The following is a 15,614-nucleotide window of genomic DNA, read 5'->3' as shown; positions in this document are numbered from 1 at the left end:
GAAGATGGACTAGAAGGGTAAAGATCGAGAGAAAGAAGCTACAGTGTTAGGAGAAAAGGAAAAACCACCTATGATAGCAAGAAAATATAGCTGTCCTCTTTGACCCTAACTTCCTAGAAATTGCCCTTATGGGGAATTGAGGCCTTTCAGAGTAGGAGCTGAGAAGAAAAAGAAAATATCATTGATTCAGCACCGAAGCCCTAGACACCATCCTATTACTTCATCAGCCCTACAGGACTATAAAGTTTATTATGCTCATTTTATAGATAATGGATGTAGGGACTCAAAAGGTAGTGGTTCTGCCATTGGGATTGGAGCCCAATCCACCTGCCTTCCAAATTGGTGCTCTTTCTCACTACATCATTTTGGAAGGAGTTGATAGGATTTGAGGGGACAACACTGGATGTCTGTCCACAGCATGCCTTCTGAGGGCAGAAAGGATTCCCTTTGTGTGGCCTCTGTCTGGTGCTCCTCCCCCATATTGTCTTGGGCCCTTTGTATATGGGGCCTCAGAATACTGCCTCCCAAAATTGGCTGCTGCTTTTTGGATTAATATATACGGGTTAGAGAAATCTCTGCATTTAATTTGTCAGAAGGGCTCTTGGAAAAGCCCTTTCTCAGATTACTTAAAAGTTAAAACAAAGAGCTAATCAGAGAGATTTCTGTAATTCAACCTACAGACACTGACAATGGAGAACCCTCCTTGTTAAGGACTAGGGATGGAGCAGCGTAGTGCTGCAGAATAGAGGCCAACTGGCCAGCAGTTCTTTTGTATATATATATCAGGGACGTTTTGCTCTAGACCTTTGTTTTTATACCTAACCAAACTGTTATTGTTCCTGAAACCAACCTTGGGCTTTCTAATCTCCTTATCTTTGCTCCTGGTGAACTGTTGTCCCTCCCCACCTCTATTATCTTCAGAAATATTAACCATCTAGTGGGGCACCTAGGTGGCTCAGTTGGTTAATGGTCTGCCTTCGCCTCAGGTCATGATCTCAGGGTCCTGGGCTCCTTGCCCTGTGGGAAACTGCTCCCCCCCCCACCCCGCTCGTGCTTGTACACTCTTGCTCTTTCTCTCTCTCTAGTGTGCTCTCTCCCAAATAAATAGATAAAATCTTTAAAAAAGAGAGAGAAATATTAACCATCTAGCCCCTAAAGACCCCTGTAGAGCTTATACTTAGGACAGATAGTTCTCACTCCCACCTTCTGAACTCATTGAACATTTAGATTCATTGTCTTTTATATTCTTGATGCTATGAGACTAAAGTAAGTTGTAAAACTTCCTAAAGGCAGAAACCTTTACACAGTGCCTGGCACACACGTTTTTTAAAATGAATAATAAATCACTTGTCTATTTGAGTCAGTTTGGAGATGATTATTTGGAAAATATATATATACATACGTATATATTTTCAGATTTTATTTATTTCAGGTTCAATTAACATTTAATGTATTATTGGTTTCAGAGGCAGAGTTCAGTGATTCATCAGTCTTGATAAAATTTTATTTATTTGACAGAGAGCACAAGCCAAGGGAGCAGCAGAGGGAGAGGGAGAAGCAGGCTCCCTGCTGAGCAGGGAGCCCAGTTTGGAGCTAGAGCCCAATGTGGGGCTTGACCCTGGGATCATGACCCAAGTCGAAGGCAGACGCTTAACCGACTGAGCCACCCAGGCGCCCCAAGATTTTATTTTAAGTAAACTCTACACCTAATGTGGCATTCGAACTTAGAACCCCAAGATCAAGAGTTGCACACTTTTACCGACTGAACCAGCCAGGTGCTCCTATTTTCTTGATTCCTTGAACAGTGTGAGTGCTCGGAAGATGTTCAGTGAATATTTTGGGGCTGGCTTAATTGGAAGTTGAGCTCCTCGTCTACTTTATTTTTTTAATTTTTTTTTTAAAGATTTTATTTATTTGTCAGAGAGAGCACAGCAGGGGGAACGGCAGGCAGAGGGAGAAGCAGACTCCCCACTGAGCAGGGAGCCCGCTGGGGGACTCAATCCCAGGACCCCGGGATCATGACCTGAGCCAAAGGCAGATGCTTAACTGACTGAGCCACTCAGGCGTCCCGATTGCCCTACTTTAATTCATCTTAGTTCCTTGTAGCACCTGGTGGCAGTGGCAGTGGGTTGTCCCTAAGGTGAGAGCTGCCAGATTCTGCACAGTCTACAAAGGATAGTTGGAAATTTTCTGTTGGAGAAATTGGAGTTTGGACTACAGCTATCCTAGTACTGTCCTGTGTTTCTCACTACCCCTTACTTCCTACGCCTAGGTCTGACCATGGCACTTACATATGGACTCAAAGGCCAAAAGGACTAGTAAATCTGTGGGAGAATTAGCATTAGAGAACTGGTCTCTGGAACCATCAGCATCTGACTGATCCAGTACCTCGGTGTGCCATACTTCACTCAGACCTTGAGCTTTGAATACATAGTCATGTATGCAGATACAGTTTTTCCACGTGGTCTTTTAGCCAAACCACCTAGTTTATAGATTCAGCTTTGTTTCCTAGAGTGATCACTGCTCAGCCCAGGCCTATGAGGATCGGCCAGAATAGCAGTAGCCTTATTATGGCCCCGTTGTGGACTGACCCAGTTGTCCCATAGAAGAGCCTCTCCCATTGTCTTTGTGACTAGCATTTCTGACAGGCTGGCAGATAATACCCTGAGAGCTTCATGCTGTCGTACCTGTTTGATGTACTGTTTTCTTGTTGCAGTATTTCCTGGTCATGAAGCTAGGGGAGAAATTCCAGAAGTTTGAAAAGCTATTACCAAACCTAATCCTAAAGTAGTTTCGTGTATATTCTCATTTATCTTCATTATAACTCTGTGGTATGAGACAGGGTAAGGGTAGGAAAATCAAGATACAGATAAATGACAACCAAGTTTGTACATTTATTAAATAGCAAGGCCAGAAATCAGAATGTCTAGCCTTGTAGTTCCTTTCACCAGTACTACACTGTTTCTGGCATGCCTTTTGGTGATCCATCTAGCACAGCTGCCTTCTTTCAGCCTACCTATTTCTTTCTAATACAAACCCTTGATGAACCCTTGTCCATTTACATAATGTTGAACTTTTTAAAAAGATTATTTTATTTTATTTTTATTTCTTTTTTTAAGATTTTATTTATTTATTTGACAGAGAGAGTGAGAGCAGGAACACAAGCAGGGGGAGTGGGAGAGGGAGAAGCAGGCTTCCTGCCTAGCAAGGAGCCTGATGCAGGGCTCGATCCCAGAACCCTGGGATCATGACCTGAGCCAAAGGCAGACGCTTAATGACTGAGCCACCCAGGCGCCCCTATTTTATTTATTTATTTTTTAAGATAACCATGGGATGAGAAGTTCTTTTTTTTTTTTTTTTTAAGATTGTATTTATTTATTTGACACAGAGAGACACGGCGAGGGAGGGAACACAGGCAGGGGGAGTGGGAGAGGGAGAAGCAGGCCTCCTGCTGAGCAGGGAGCCCGATGCGGGGCTTGATACCAGGACCCTGGGATCATGACCTGAGCCGAAGGCAGACGCTTAACGATTGAGCCACCCAGGCGCCCCTATTTTATTTTATTTTTAAAGATTTTATTTATTTATTAGAGTATGAGCGGGGGAGGGGCTCCAGAGGGAGAGGGAGAGTAGCTGACTCCCCAGTGAGCCTGGAGCCCAACGCCAGGCTCAATCTCACGACCCGAGATCATGACCTGAGCTGAAATCAAGAGACAGATGCTTAACTGAGCCACCCAGGCACCCCCATAATGTTGACCTTTTTAAAAACATTTTCAAGCCCTACACCAGACTTAAATGACATTTATCTCAGCTCATCATATTTCCCTCAACTTGATATCATCAGTGTAACTGCTGCCACTGCCAGTGATTCCCTTCCACACAAACACACGCATGTGGGTTGGGGCACTTCTAAAACAAGGATGATTAACTCAAATGGGTTGTTTTTGCTTTTCCTTTGAAGTGGCAAACAGCCTTCAGATGATTGCCTAACCACTTGCCAGTCCCTACATTTTTCTACTTCTGTTCCTATCAGTGTTGTCATCTAATATTTGTATTCCCCATTCCTGGCAAGAACTGGATCATACCTCATTTGAGGGATTGACTCAGGCAATGGGTAGGGTAGTAGAAGGAACATTGACACTCCTTCCAGAAAATAACAAGGGAGTCCCTTTGTGGCTAGTAGGCTGTTTTAAAGTATATGTAATGGAGAGAGCATTGGCTTTTAGAAAACCTGGATTAGACCCATTCAATTAGCTGGGTCCTTCTGCAAGTTATGCCTTGGTCTCCCTACCACTAGAAGGGGGGTTTTATATGAGTTTAGCCTTAAAAGCTAAGCAGATTATTACTAAATTATTACCATTCAAATTTGAATTTTCCCTGGGAATATCCCCTCATAGAGGTTAGACATTGATTTTGGGATATTTCAAAGATCTTTCAAAAGGGTATCTTGGCTTTTACTCTGGATTTAGATAAAACTTTTTGACTAGAGACTTTGGCTAGAGACTTCGGAAAGCATTCTGGGCTGAACTCAGAAGACTGCTTCACACCTAGCAGTGAGGACACAGATCTGTGATTTTCTTGGCAGGGGCATCATGATCCTTGCTGGCGTTGGGGCCTGACAGAGGTCTCCTAGCAAGACAGAGAACTAAGAAACTTGATATAGGAAAGGAACTTGTTGTATACTGCAGCAGTTTATTGGTTTAATAGACTGGTTTAATCATAAAAACCATTAAGTTTGAAGGCATCGCAATTAAAGATAGATTCATTAAGAAAGGACTTATGTGGATCACTGGTTTGTCTTTATTCTCATGTGTTAGGTATTATATATAATGCCTAAAAAGAATAGGTATCCATTTACAAAAGAACGAAGTTGGATACTCACCCCCTCCCCCACCTTATACAAAATTAACTCAGTGGATCAAAGACAAATGTAAAGGGCTAAAACTATAAAACTCTTTTAAGAAAACAGGAGTAGGGGCGCCTGGGTGGCTCATTTGTTAAATGTCTGCCTTCAGCTCAGTTCGTGATCCCAGAGTGCTGGGATCGAGCCCTGCATCAGGCTCCCTGCTCGGCAGGAAGTCTGCTTCTCCCTCTCCCACTCCCCCTGCCTGTGTTCCCTCTCTCTTTATATCTCTGTCAAATAAATAAGTAAGTAAGTAAATAAATAAATAAGAAAACCGTAGATCTTAATGACCTTGGATCAGACAGTAGTTTCTTAGATACAACATCAGCACAGGCAACCAAACAGGAAAAAGATAAAATGGACTTAGTCAAAATTTAAAACTTTTGTCCTTCGAAAGGCACCATCACAGGGATGCCTGGGTGGCTCAGTTGGTTGGGCGTCTAACTCTTTGATTTCAGCTCAGGTCATGATCTCGCGGGCTCCGCTCTCAGTGAGGATTCCTCTCGAAAATCTTTTATTAAAAAAAAAACAAAACACCATCATGGATAATGAAAATTATGTAAGTGTTCACTCGTTGCTTTGTTTTGGCTGCCAGGCAGCTAACATGTCAAAATGCACCTCAGTTTTTTTGTTTTTCTGTTTTTGTTTTTGTTTTTTTCAGATTTATTTATTTGAGAGAGCACACATCCGGGAACAAGCACGAGTTGGGGGGAGAGGCAGAGGGAGAAATAGACTCCCCACTGAGCAGGGAGCCTGGTAAGGGGCTGGATTCCAGGACCCTGAGATCATGACTTGAGCTAAAGGCAGACACTTAATCAGCTGAGCCACCCAATTGCCACAAACTGCAACTCAGTTTTAAGTTGGTTAAGCGACTACCTTCGGCTCAGGCCATGATCCTCGAGTCCCGGGATCGAGTCCCACGTCGGGCTCCCTGCTCAGCAGGGAGTCTGCTTCTCCCTCTGACCCTCTTCCCTCTCGTGCTCTCTATCTCTCAAATAAATAAATAAAATCTTTAAAAAAAATAATTTCTTATCCTGCTGTCTATCTATCTATCTATATCTTTCCCTGTTGTGTCTTTTTTTAAGATTTTATTTATTTGAGGGGCACCTGGGTGGCTCAGTCGTTAAGCATCTGCCTTCGGCTCAGGTCAGAGCCCCACATCGGGCTCCCTGCTCCGCAGGGAAGCCTGCTTCTCCCTCTGCCACTCCCCCTGCTTGTGTTCCCCCTCTTGCTGTGTCTCTCTCTGTCAAATAAATAAAATCTAAAAAAGAAAAGATTTTATTTGAGATTGAGAGAGCATAAGCGGAAGGGGGGTGAGGAGCAGAGGGAGAGGGACAAGCAGACTCCATGCTGAGCATGGAGTTCAATGTGGGGCTCAATCTCACAACCCTAAGATTATGACCTGAGCCAGAATCAAGAGTCAGATGCTTAACCAGCTGAGCCACCTAGGTGGCCCTCATCTTTCCCTTTCTTCTATACAAATTGGTATATTTCTATACCAGATTTTTGGTTTTATATTTTTATTTTGTTGAATGTGTTGTTAACCACTTTGGATCCTTTGGGAAACTGAAGTTTAAGTTGTTGGAACATTTGAGAGCATGTGTGTGGTGTGCACTGTGCCGTGGATTCTTGCTCTCAAAGATTGAATGGTTTAGATGTGAGAGGTGATGAGTTATAAACTAAAACAGTATCATTGCAGGTTGTCAGTAGGAACCAATTTGGGTAACGAGTCAAAGATAAAGTGGACACTAGTTAAAGTGACAAGGGCAGATAGATTTTAATTGATAATGTTACTATTATAACAGGGAAACGTGCACTGAATTCAACGTCTATTTCTACAGGGTTAACTGGGCATTTTAAAGGGAGGATGGAAGAATAGAGGGGCCAGAGAAAGGGGGCTCAGAAGAGTAAGGGAAGTGAAAAATTACAAAATGTGAGAAAGGGGGATTAGTCCATCTGAAACCCATCTGGGTTTGCTAATTGGTGCTTAGGCTCCCACCCTCCCACAGACTGGGAGGTGGGGGCCCTATTTTCAGGTATTGGTGGAACAAACAGTAAATTCTTTTCGCAGCCCTGAGATTTTCTCAAGTGGGTGCTTTAAGGGGGGACTAGGGTCGTACTAGTGACCCGTTAGAAACTATGTTAGTGTTTTGTTCAATGATTTATAGGCCATGGTTGAGGCCTAGTTGAGAAAAGGCTCAGAGGAAGCTGGGTAGACTGGTTACAGAGAGACTGGCACATGTAAAAATCAGTTTATCAATAGTTGAAATTTGGGGAGGAGGAAGTTCATGGCTGACTCTACGGCCAGGTGAATGGTAATAGCATTAACCGAATGAGGGAAGATAAGAGAAAAAACTGGTTTAAAGAGAAAGCAAGGGCGCCTGGGTGGCTCAGTTGGTTAAGCGACTGACTTCGGCTCAGGTCATGATCCTGGAGTCCCGGGATCAAGTCCCACATCGGGCTCCCTGCTCAGCAGGGAGTCTGCTTCTCCCTCGGACCCTCCCCCCTTCTCGTGCTCTCTCTATCTTATTCTCTCTCTCAAATAAATAAAAAAATAAAAAATAAAAAGACTATCTTTAAAAAACAAAAAAGAGAGAAAGCGAGGTAGAGATACAGCCAGTAGGCATATATGGAAATACACTTTCAGACAGGAGGCAGTAACAGGAGGGATCTGGTACTTGGCATAAAAGTGGAGGCTTGAGAAGGGGGCTGCTCCGGCTGAGAAGAGGACCGAACGTAGAACTTTGATGCACACTGACAGTGGGAGATGGGCACTGAAGAGAACACAGTGTGAAACCTGAGGAGTTGTAGGAAAGGTAGAAGTGGGAGAAGGTGGTACTGTCAGAATCATGGGTGGAGTTTTAAGAAGGCAAAGGTGATCATCAGTGACAAATTAGAAAGTCAGAATCAAGGCTGTCAAGGTCACTGGATTTAGCAGTCCAAAATGTATTCTGAAGCACTTGTGTCCTGCTTTGCAACTTGTTTTTATTGTTTTCATATCAATTCTGGAGGAACAACCTATGGTTTCTGGGTTTCTAGGAAGAAACCCTTCTAAAATCTGCCTTTGGAAGTTGTGCTCCACTCCAGGCAGGAAGATTTCTTTGCTGTACACTTCTTCACTTACCGGCAAACACGTACTACGCAGCTGTTACAGGTAGGCCTTGTGTCTGAGGCAGTGTAGGTGTTCAGTAAATATTGAATAAGTACTGGAGATAAAACAAAGATCTCTGCCACTGCAGAACTTAAAACATCCTACAGAAGAGAATAGACACAGACTGTAAAATAGTGTAACAAAGGAAATAAAACAGGTGTTCTGACAAAAATAGCATAGCTGACTTTGGGTTAGGATAATGAGGAAAGGGCCTAGCAATTCTAAGAGCTAGGGAAGAGCATTGCAGGCAGAGAGAAAACAGGAAGTGTGAAGACTGCAACCGGAAACAGCCTCCAAATACTGATAGGGCCATTGTGACAGGAGCATATGATGAATGAAGGTACAGTTGACTGAGATGAGATGAATATATAGGCAGGACCTTGAATTGGGAAAAGGATTTTCTACATGGGAGCAGTGGTGTCTCTGGTTTTATTGGGGTGATGAATGGGGGGTGTGGGGGAAGAAAGGAAGAGGTAGGTTGCTTTAGTAGCCAGGTGAGAGAGAGTAGTGACTTGGATGGTGTGGGGGTCAGGAATTGAAAGACATGTAAATACATTCAAGATATATTTGGAGATAAAACTGAGACAGGTTTTGACAACAGATTAGATGAAAGTGGAGAGAGAAGGAGTCAGGGATGGCTTTTACTTGGGTTTTGGGTTGAGTAACTTGTAAATGTTGTTGTTGCTGTTGCTTTTTGGGTGAGGGGAGTTAGTTAGTTTTGGGTATCCAAGTAAAGATTTTGATAGGTAGTTGAATATATGGGTCTGGAGCTCAAGGGAAAAGGCTGAGCTTGGGACATAAATTTCTAAGTTATCACGGGAATGGATGAAATCACCTAGTAAGAGAGTGAAGATAGAAACCAGTGTATAGATGTAGGGAGGAGGAGCCATTAAGAGGCCAGCAAACTGGATGAGGTGGGGAGTGGTGCCAAGACAACAGTGTTTCCAAGAGAGAAGGGATTAGTAATCCTACTGAGGGCTTGGAAGAGGGCAGAAATTTCTCTCCATTAGATAGGGCAACAGGGAGGTTGTTGTGACCTTGATAAAAGCAGTTTTCTGTGGAACAGAAGGAATAGAAGTCAATCTGAAGAGTTAGAAGACTGAACAGAGCACACAGATTCAACAATAATGGTTAATGCCTATTTTTTTTTTTAAGATTTTATTTATTTATTTGACAGAGACAGAGATAGCGAAAGCAGGAACACAAGCAGCAGGAGTGGGAGAGGGAGAAGCAGGCCTCCCGCCAAGGAGGGAGCCCGATGTGGGACTCGATCCCAGGATCCTGGGATCATGACCTGAGCCGAAGGCAGACGCTTAACAACTGAGTCACCCAGGCGCCCGGTTAATGCCTATTTTTAAAAGTTGGTCATTTTATCATAAAATATGTAATTTTATTACATATTAAGAAGCATCACAACAAAATTAAAGTGAATGGAGACTTAGGGTATGTAGATGACTGTCAAGAGAGATCTGGTTGCCATCTTATCAAATTTATTATCATTTGGGCAGCCCACCATTACATGTCTCCTGTTGTGATAAGCATGAAACACACAGCATCCCCTTAATGTATTATTGCCAAAAACATATTGTGAACCCAGGGCGCCTGGGAGGCTCAGTCAGTTAACCCTCTGCCTTCGGCTCAGGTCATGATCCCAGGGTCCTGGGATTGAGCCCCAGTCAGGCTCCCTGCTCGGCGGGGAGCCTGCTTCTCCCTCTCGGTCTGCCCCTCCCCCCCCAACATGCTTGCTTGCACAGATCTCTCTTTCTCAGATAAATAAAAACTTTTTTGAAAAAAAAAAATATGGTGAACCTGAATCTACTCTAGCCTTAAGACCTAACTTCGGTTTTATAGGAAATAAAAGAGATGGGCATATAAATTAATGACAGAAAATGAGAATGCAGGGCATTCATTTAAGACAACTGACCTAGTCTCTTCAGAAAGTATCACACGTAAATAAAGGGATCGGGGGAAGAGAAGGACAGGGATTTTATAGATTAAAAATGACCAGATGTGGGTGCCTGGGTGGTTCAGTCGGTTGAGCGACTGCCTCCGGCTCGGGTCATGGTCCTGGAGTCCCAGGATCGAGTCCCACATCGGGCTCCCTGCTCGGCGGGGAGTCTGCTTCTCCCTCTGACCCTCTTCCCTCTCGTGCTCTCTATCTCTCATTCTGTCTCTCAAATAAATAAAATCTTAAAAAAAAAAATGACCAGATGTTAGAATAATCATATTCTTATTTTTAAAAAGTTTTTATTGTTTGAAGCTACATACTGAAATATATATAGATGAGGTGTCAGGAATTTGCTTAAGTGATTCAGGATCTGGGAGTAGATAGAAACATAAATTAATGGCTACTGGTTGATTATTGAATCTGAGTTATTGCATTGAGATTATTCTGTCTACTTTTGTATATATTTGAAATTTTCCATAATAAAATGTTAAAAGACTAATACAGTGGGTGAACCTTGACTGGATTCTGGCTTGGGCTGGGGGCGGGGGGGACCCAACTAGCTATAACAACCATTTTGAAACAAGTAAGAAAATTTGAGTATGGACTAGATAATAGATGTTTCGTTAATTTTCTTAGGTTTGAAATTGTGGTTATGGGGGCGCCTGGGTGGCTCAGTTGTTAAGCGTCTGCCTTGGGCTCAGGTCATGATCCCAGGGTCCTGGGATCGCGCCCCGCATCGCGCTCCCTGCTCCGCAGGAAGCCTGCTTCTCCCTCTCCCACTCCCCCTGCTTGTGTTCCTGCTCTTGCTGTCTCTCTCTGTCAGATAAATAAATAAAATCTTTAAAAAAAAAAAAAAGAAATTGTGGTTATGTAAGAAGGCCCTTATTAGGAGGCACATACTAAAGTAATAAGGGTGAAGTGCAAGTTGTGACATTTACAACTTTGAAATGTCCAGTTAAAATATATATACGTGTATGTTAAAAATATCCGTACATCTGATGGAGTAAAACAAATATGTCATTGTTAAAAATTGTTGAATCTTGGGGCACCTGGGTGGCTCAGTTGGTTAAATGTCTGACTCTTGATCTCAGTCCAGGTCTTCATCTCAGGGTCATGAGTTAATCCCCATGTTTGTTTTGTTTTGTTTTGTTTTAATTGTTGAATCTTAAAAGAGTTTACAGATGTTTCTTACACTATTTCAATTTTTTAGTGTTTAAGTAATTCATGGGGCACCTGGGTGGTTCAGTTAAGCGTCTGACTCTTGATTTCTGCTCAGTTCATGATCTCAGGGTCATGAGATTGAGCCCTGCATCGGGCTCTGTGCAGAGCGTGGAGTCTGCTTAAGATAATTTCTCTCTCCCTCTCTCTTGCTTGCACGTGCTCTCTTGCTCTCTCTAAAAATAAAATAAATTCTTTTTTTTTTTTTTAAAGATTTTATTTATTTATTTGAGAGAGAGAGAATGAGAGATAGCATGAGAGGGAAGAGGGTCAGAGGGAGAAGCAGACTCCCTGCCGAGCAGGGAGCCCGATGTGGGACTCGATCCCAGGACTCCGGGATCATGACCTGAGCCGAAGGCAGTTGCTTAACCAACTGAGCCACCCAGGCGCCCAAAATAAAATAAATTCTTAATAAATAAATAATTCTTAATAAAAAGGGGACAAAAGTTTTTTTGCTCTTCGTGAGAACAGAGAAATGGGGCAATAGCTTGGGTAGTGGGGTAAATGAAAAAATACACTCACAAGTGACTGACTGATTCTTAGGATAAAGAACTGCAGGTGGTAGGGGCACCTGGCTGGCTCAGTCGGTGGAGCATGTGACTCTTGATCGCAAGGTTGTGAGTTTGAGCCCCATGTTGGGGGTAGAGATTACTTAAAAATAAATCTTAAAAAAAAAAAAAAAAGAATTTCAGGTGGTGAGATTCCTGGAACTATTCCTATGGTGCTGATTTTAGCTAGCAAAGTTGTAAATCAATAATACCAAAACTTTGCCATCAACTTTGTAATTATCTACTAGATAGACCAGCAAGAAGACAGGTAAAATTTAAGCCAGCCTATGATAAGAAACTGAGCCAGGTAAGTTTTGGAAGAGCATCTTTGAAAATGTCCAAATTTACCTCTGTCATTTGTGTTGTGTGCTGTCTTCCCACCCTTCCAGTCTCATCATGGCTGACTTTATCTGTTTTAGAAGAATTTTGATTTAGTTAATTCTGGTTGTATAGGTGTTCGCACAGCGTCAGATGTACTTTAAGTTTGTGGTTGGTTGGATTTGTGGTCTAGGGAGAGAAGTCACTGCAAAGAAAAACCTATTACTATGAAAATGAGTTCCTAAAAATCAGATATAGTGGATAGAAGGTGGAACTCATAGGCAGACATCTTGGCAAAGTTTTCAATTGCTCCCTGTTCATATGCACTAATTAGAGAATTGATTGCCAGTAATTCTCAAGTTAAAATGACTGAGTACATAGATCAATATAGATAGAACCTAGTCCAAGGGCAGGAGCCAAATTGAATAGAATTATGTGTGTTGGGGGGATGGAAAGAAGTAATTCTCAGAGGTTGGATGTGAAAGTGGAGGACTTTAGAATTAGAGATCTAGATCCCAGTCCCAGCTTCACAGTTTAATAGCTGAATGATCTTGTGTAAGTCATAACACTTCTGAACCTGGTTCTTTAGCTCTTAATTGCTATTTAGCTACTGTCCCAGGGCTTAAAACAGCTGATTTCACCATAGCCCCTGTCAAATCTTGTTTGGCTGGCACAGTGTTGTAAAAACTGAGTATGAGTGCAATCCCTGATGTAATATCATGACTGTCCTGTTAAAAATCATTCACCTCTTTACCCCTTTTAAGGCATTTGAGTTTGTGTTTAACTGAAATTCTGGGATGTGACCAGATTTGTTTCTTTATCAGTGATGGAATAGCTTCCAACCCAGAATTCTGATGGATTTGCTGTTACCAATAGCTTTCCTTTTCAGGAAATGAGAAGAACCTGGAGTTTGGGACCAAATAGGTCAGGGTTGATATTAGCTTCCTGACTTGTTCACTTACCCTCTGAGTCTTTTTTCTTGTTTGTTAAATGGATTCTCAGGATTGTTGTGAAGATTAGAGATATCAACAAAGAGGTTGGCACTATCGACAAAAAGGTCGGCTCATTATCAAATGTTAGTACCCTTATGGGCTCTATCCTGGTACCTACCCTCTTACCCTTTTCGGTTAACAGGCATATAGCCATAGTGTTTTAACCCAGGAATCTTATGTTGATACATATTTGCTAGAGAATTCCTAGTGAAAGGTATGAGAGGCCAACTGAAAAAAGCCATTTAACCTGTAAGGAATCAGGTTTTTCTTACTTTCTTTAAGAGGCCTTAAATTGGGGAGTAACCATTTTATCTCTTTTATCTCCTTCCCAGTGCCATTAAGAAACCTTTAATGCATCATTATGAGTTGTAAAACTTCTGACTTTAGCATATGCCATATAGTCAGTCTGTGTGATTTAAAGCCTTAGCTCATTCTCAGTACCCGGGCAGCTATAATAACATTTCTTTAGAAAGCTTCCCTCTGCCGAGGAGCGCCCAGTCAACACCAGGACAAGGGAAATCATTTGAAAAGATGACTCTTCATAGTGTTCCAGGTCCCATCTCCTTTGAAGATTGTCAGGTCATTGCCTAGAAGATAAAGCTAGTTCCCTTATCTCCTAAATATAGCTCCTTTGGGTTCTTCCAGGCAGATGCCTTCAATCAAGTGATTGCTTGGTAGCTTTTTGAAGTACAGACCATGAACATAAAGCTTTCATTTGGAAAGCCCTAGAGCCAGCCGGTGTACAGGATCTGAGCTTGAAGGTGTAGTAGTATCATTCCCATCCCACACACAGGACAGCTGGCTATGCATAGTACGCTTTTTTCTGAGAACATGTGCAAAATTTTTAAGTTTTATGGATCTCAAAACTTTAAACATCAGTGATTAAAAGGAGTACTGCAGTAATCTTGCTACTCACTCTGTGTGTGACTGGAGACTCAGGTTCTTTATCTGTCAGTTAGGGTTTATAGTAATTTACTGGGGCTGCCATAACAAAGTACCACAGCCTGTGTGGCTTAAACTACAGGAATTTATTTTCTCACAGTTCTGGAGGCTAGAATTCCAAGATCAGGATATCAGCAGGGTTGGTTTTTTCTGAGCCCTTTCTCTCTTCGGTTTATCAGTGGCTGTCTTCATGTTTACATGGTATTCTCCCTCTGTGTGCATCTGTATCTTAATCTTTTTATAAGGACACTAGTCATATTGGATTAGGGCCTTATCCCAGTATCCTCACCTCTTTAAAGATGCTGTCTCCATATAGTCACATTTGGAGAGACTGGGGGCCAGGCCTTCAACATAGGAGTTGGAGGCAGGGCAGAATTCAGGCCATAACAGGGTCCTTGCCTATTTTGTAGTATTATTACTGGTTCCTTGGTTCTAAAAGTTTATAGAGAGTGCATGGTAACATTTGATGTTTATTTCCTAGAAATGGGAAGTATAACTTCAGGGAACTGTTCGCTTTGAGAGAGTTCCTTGCCTAAGAAGACCCAAAGGCTGTCTAAGACAGATGCTAGAAAATGTATTTGTATCATGGATTTCTTTTTTTTTTTTAAGATTTTTAAAAATTTGAGATAGGGAATGAGTGGGGGGAGGGGCAGAGGGAGAAGCAGACTCCCTGCAGAGCAGGGAGCCTGGCACAGGGCTTGATCCCAGGACCCCAGGGTCATGACCTGAGCCAGAGGCAAATGCTTAACCGACTGAGCCACCCAGGCACCTCGTATCCTGGATTTCTTGATCCAGCCCCAACAAGTAGAGGAGTGCATGATGAAAAAAGTCCCTTTGCCTACTGGTCCCTAAATGAGAGTCCAGCATTCCTTTGGTTGCTGATTCCAGATGTGCTTCTGCAGTTGTTCCGTCTCCAATCTAACCTCCCTTGCCTTGCTTCTCCAGTGAAGTCATAAGCAAATATTTGTGATAGTTTCTTGTCACCGTGGTGACTAAAGAAGCACAGCCTGGTTCTCCTTCCAGCTTTGCTGTCAGCTCTGCTCGAAGGGGAGGGGCAGCCCTCTAGGAGAGCCCAGACTCAGAGTCATGAAAAATCATGTGTCAGGTAATGGGGGACAGCAATCCATAGTGCTGCCTTTAGGAATTTGTCCTGTGCCTCTTAGTGTCCAGGCACAGGAGTAATCAGGAACTCCAAGGGAGGCCACTGCAGTCCCCTAGATTTTTTTTAATAAAAATTCACTTAGGGACGCCTGGGTGGCTCAGTCAGTTAGGCATCTGCCTTCGGCTCAGGTCATGATCCCAGGGTCCTGGGATGGAGCCCCGCATCGGGCTCCTTGCTCAGCAGGGAGCCTGCTTCTCCCTCTGCCTGCTGCTCCCCCTGCTTGTGCTCTGTCTCTCTCTCTCTGACAAATAAAATCTTTTTTTAAAAAAAAATAATAAATTCACTTGGGCTTCACCAAATGGATGTGGAGACATGCACAATCTAAGACCCACTACTGCAATTGGTTCACCAAGCTACTTTCCAGAATGACCGAGGCACCTTCTCTGAAGTTTCATTTCCTCAGTTTCTCTAGCTCCGGAATTCAGCTCTTTTTTC

At 42.8% G+C, this 15,614-nt stretch overlaps 1 protein-coding gene across 6 annotated transcripts in view; it reads left to right on the top strand.

The window, feature by feature from the left end:
* KPNA6 (karyopherin subunit alpha 6) overlaps positions 1 to 15,614 on the top strand; it is a 58,816-nt gene that overhangs the window by 10,630 nt on the left and 32,572 nt on the right. The window contains exon 1 of one of the 6 annotated variants that reach the window (XM_025855767.2): positions 7,511 to 8,054. The exons of 2 other annotated variants lie outside the window; for them this stretch is intronic. Coding sequence is in view for 1 of the 4 variants with exons in the window: in XM_025855764.2 (XP_025711549.1) it covers positions 15,104 to 15,122 (19 nt within the window). In the remaining 3 variants the exon portion in view is untranslated. Of the gene's footprint in view, positions 1 to 7,510; positions 8,055 to 15,029; positions 15,123 to 15,614 lie in introns of those variants that run through there. 3 more of the 6 variants (XM_025855764.2, XM_073903021.1, XM_073903020.1) reach the window with 3 other exon arrangements.

This window comes from Callorhinus ursinus, unplaced genomic scaffold (genome assembly GCF_003265705.2).
Source record: "Callorhinus ursinus isolate GAN/ISIS: 27379988/994484 unplaced genomic scaffold, GSC_fseal_2.0 scaffold18, whole genome shotgun sequence".
NCBI classification, from domain to species: domain Eukaryota; kingdom Metazoa; phylum Chordata; class Mammalia; order Carnivora; family Otariidae; genus Callorhinus; species Callorhinus ursinus.
This window is presented reverse-complemented; position numbering and strand designations above follow the sequence as displayed.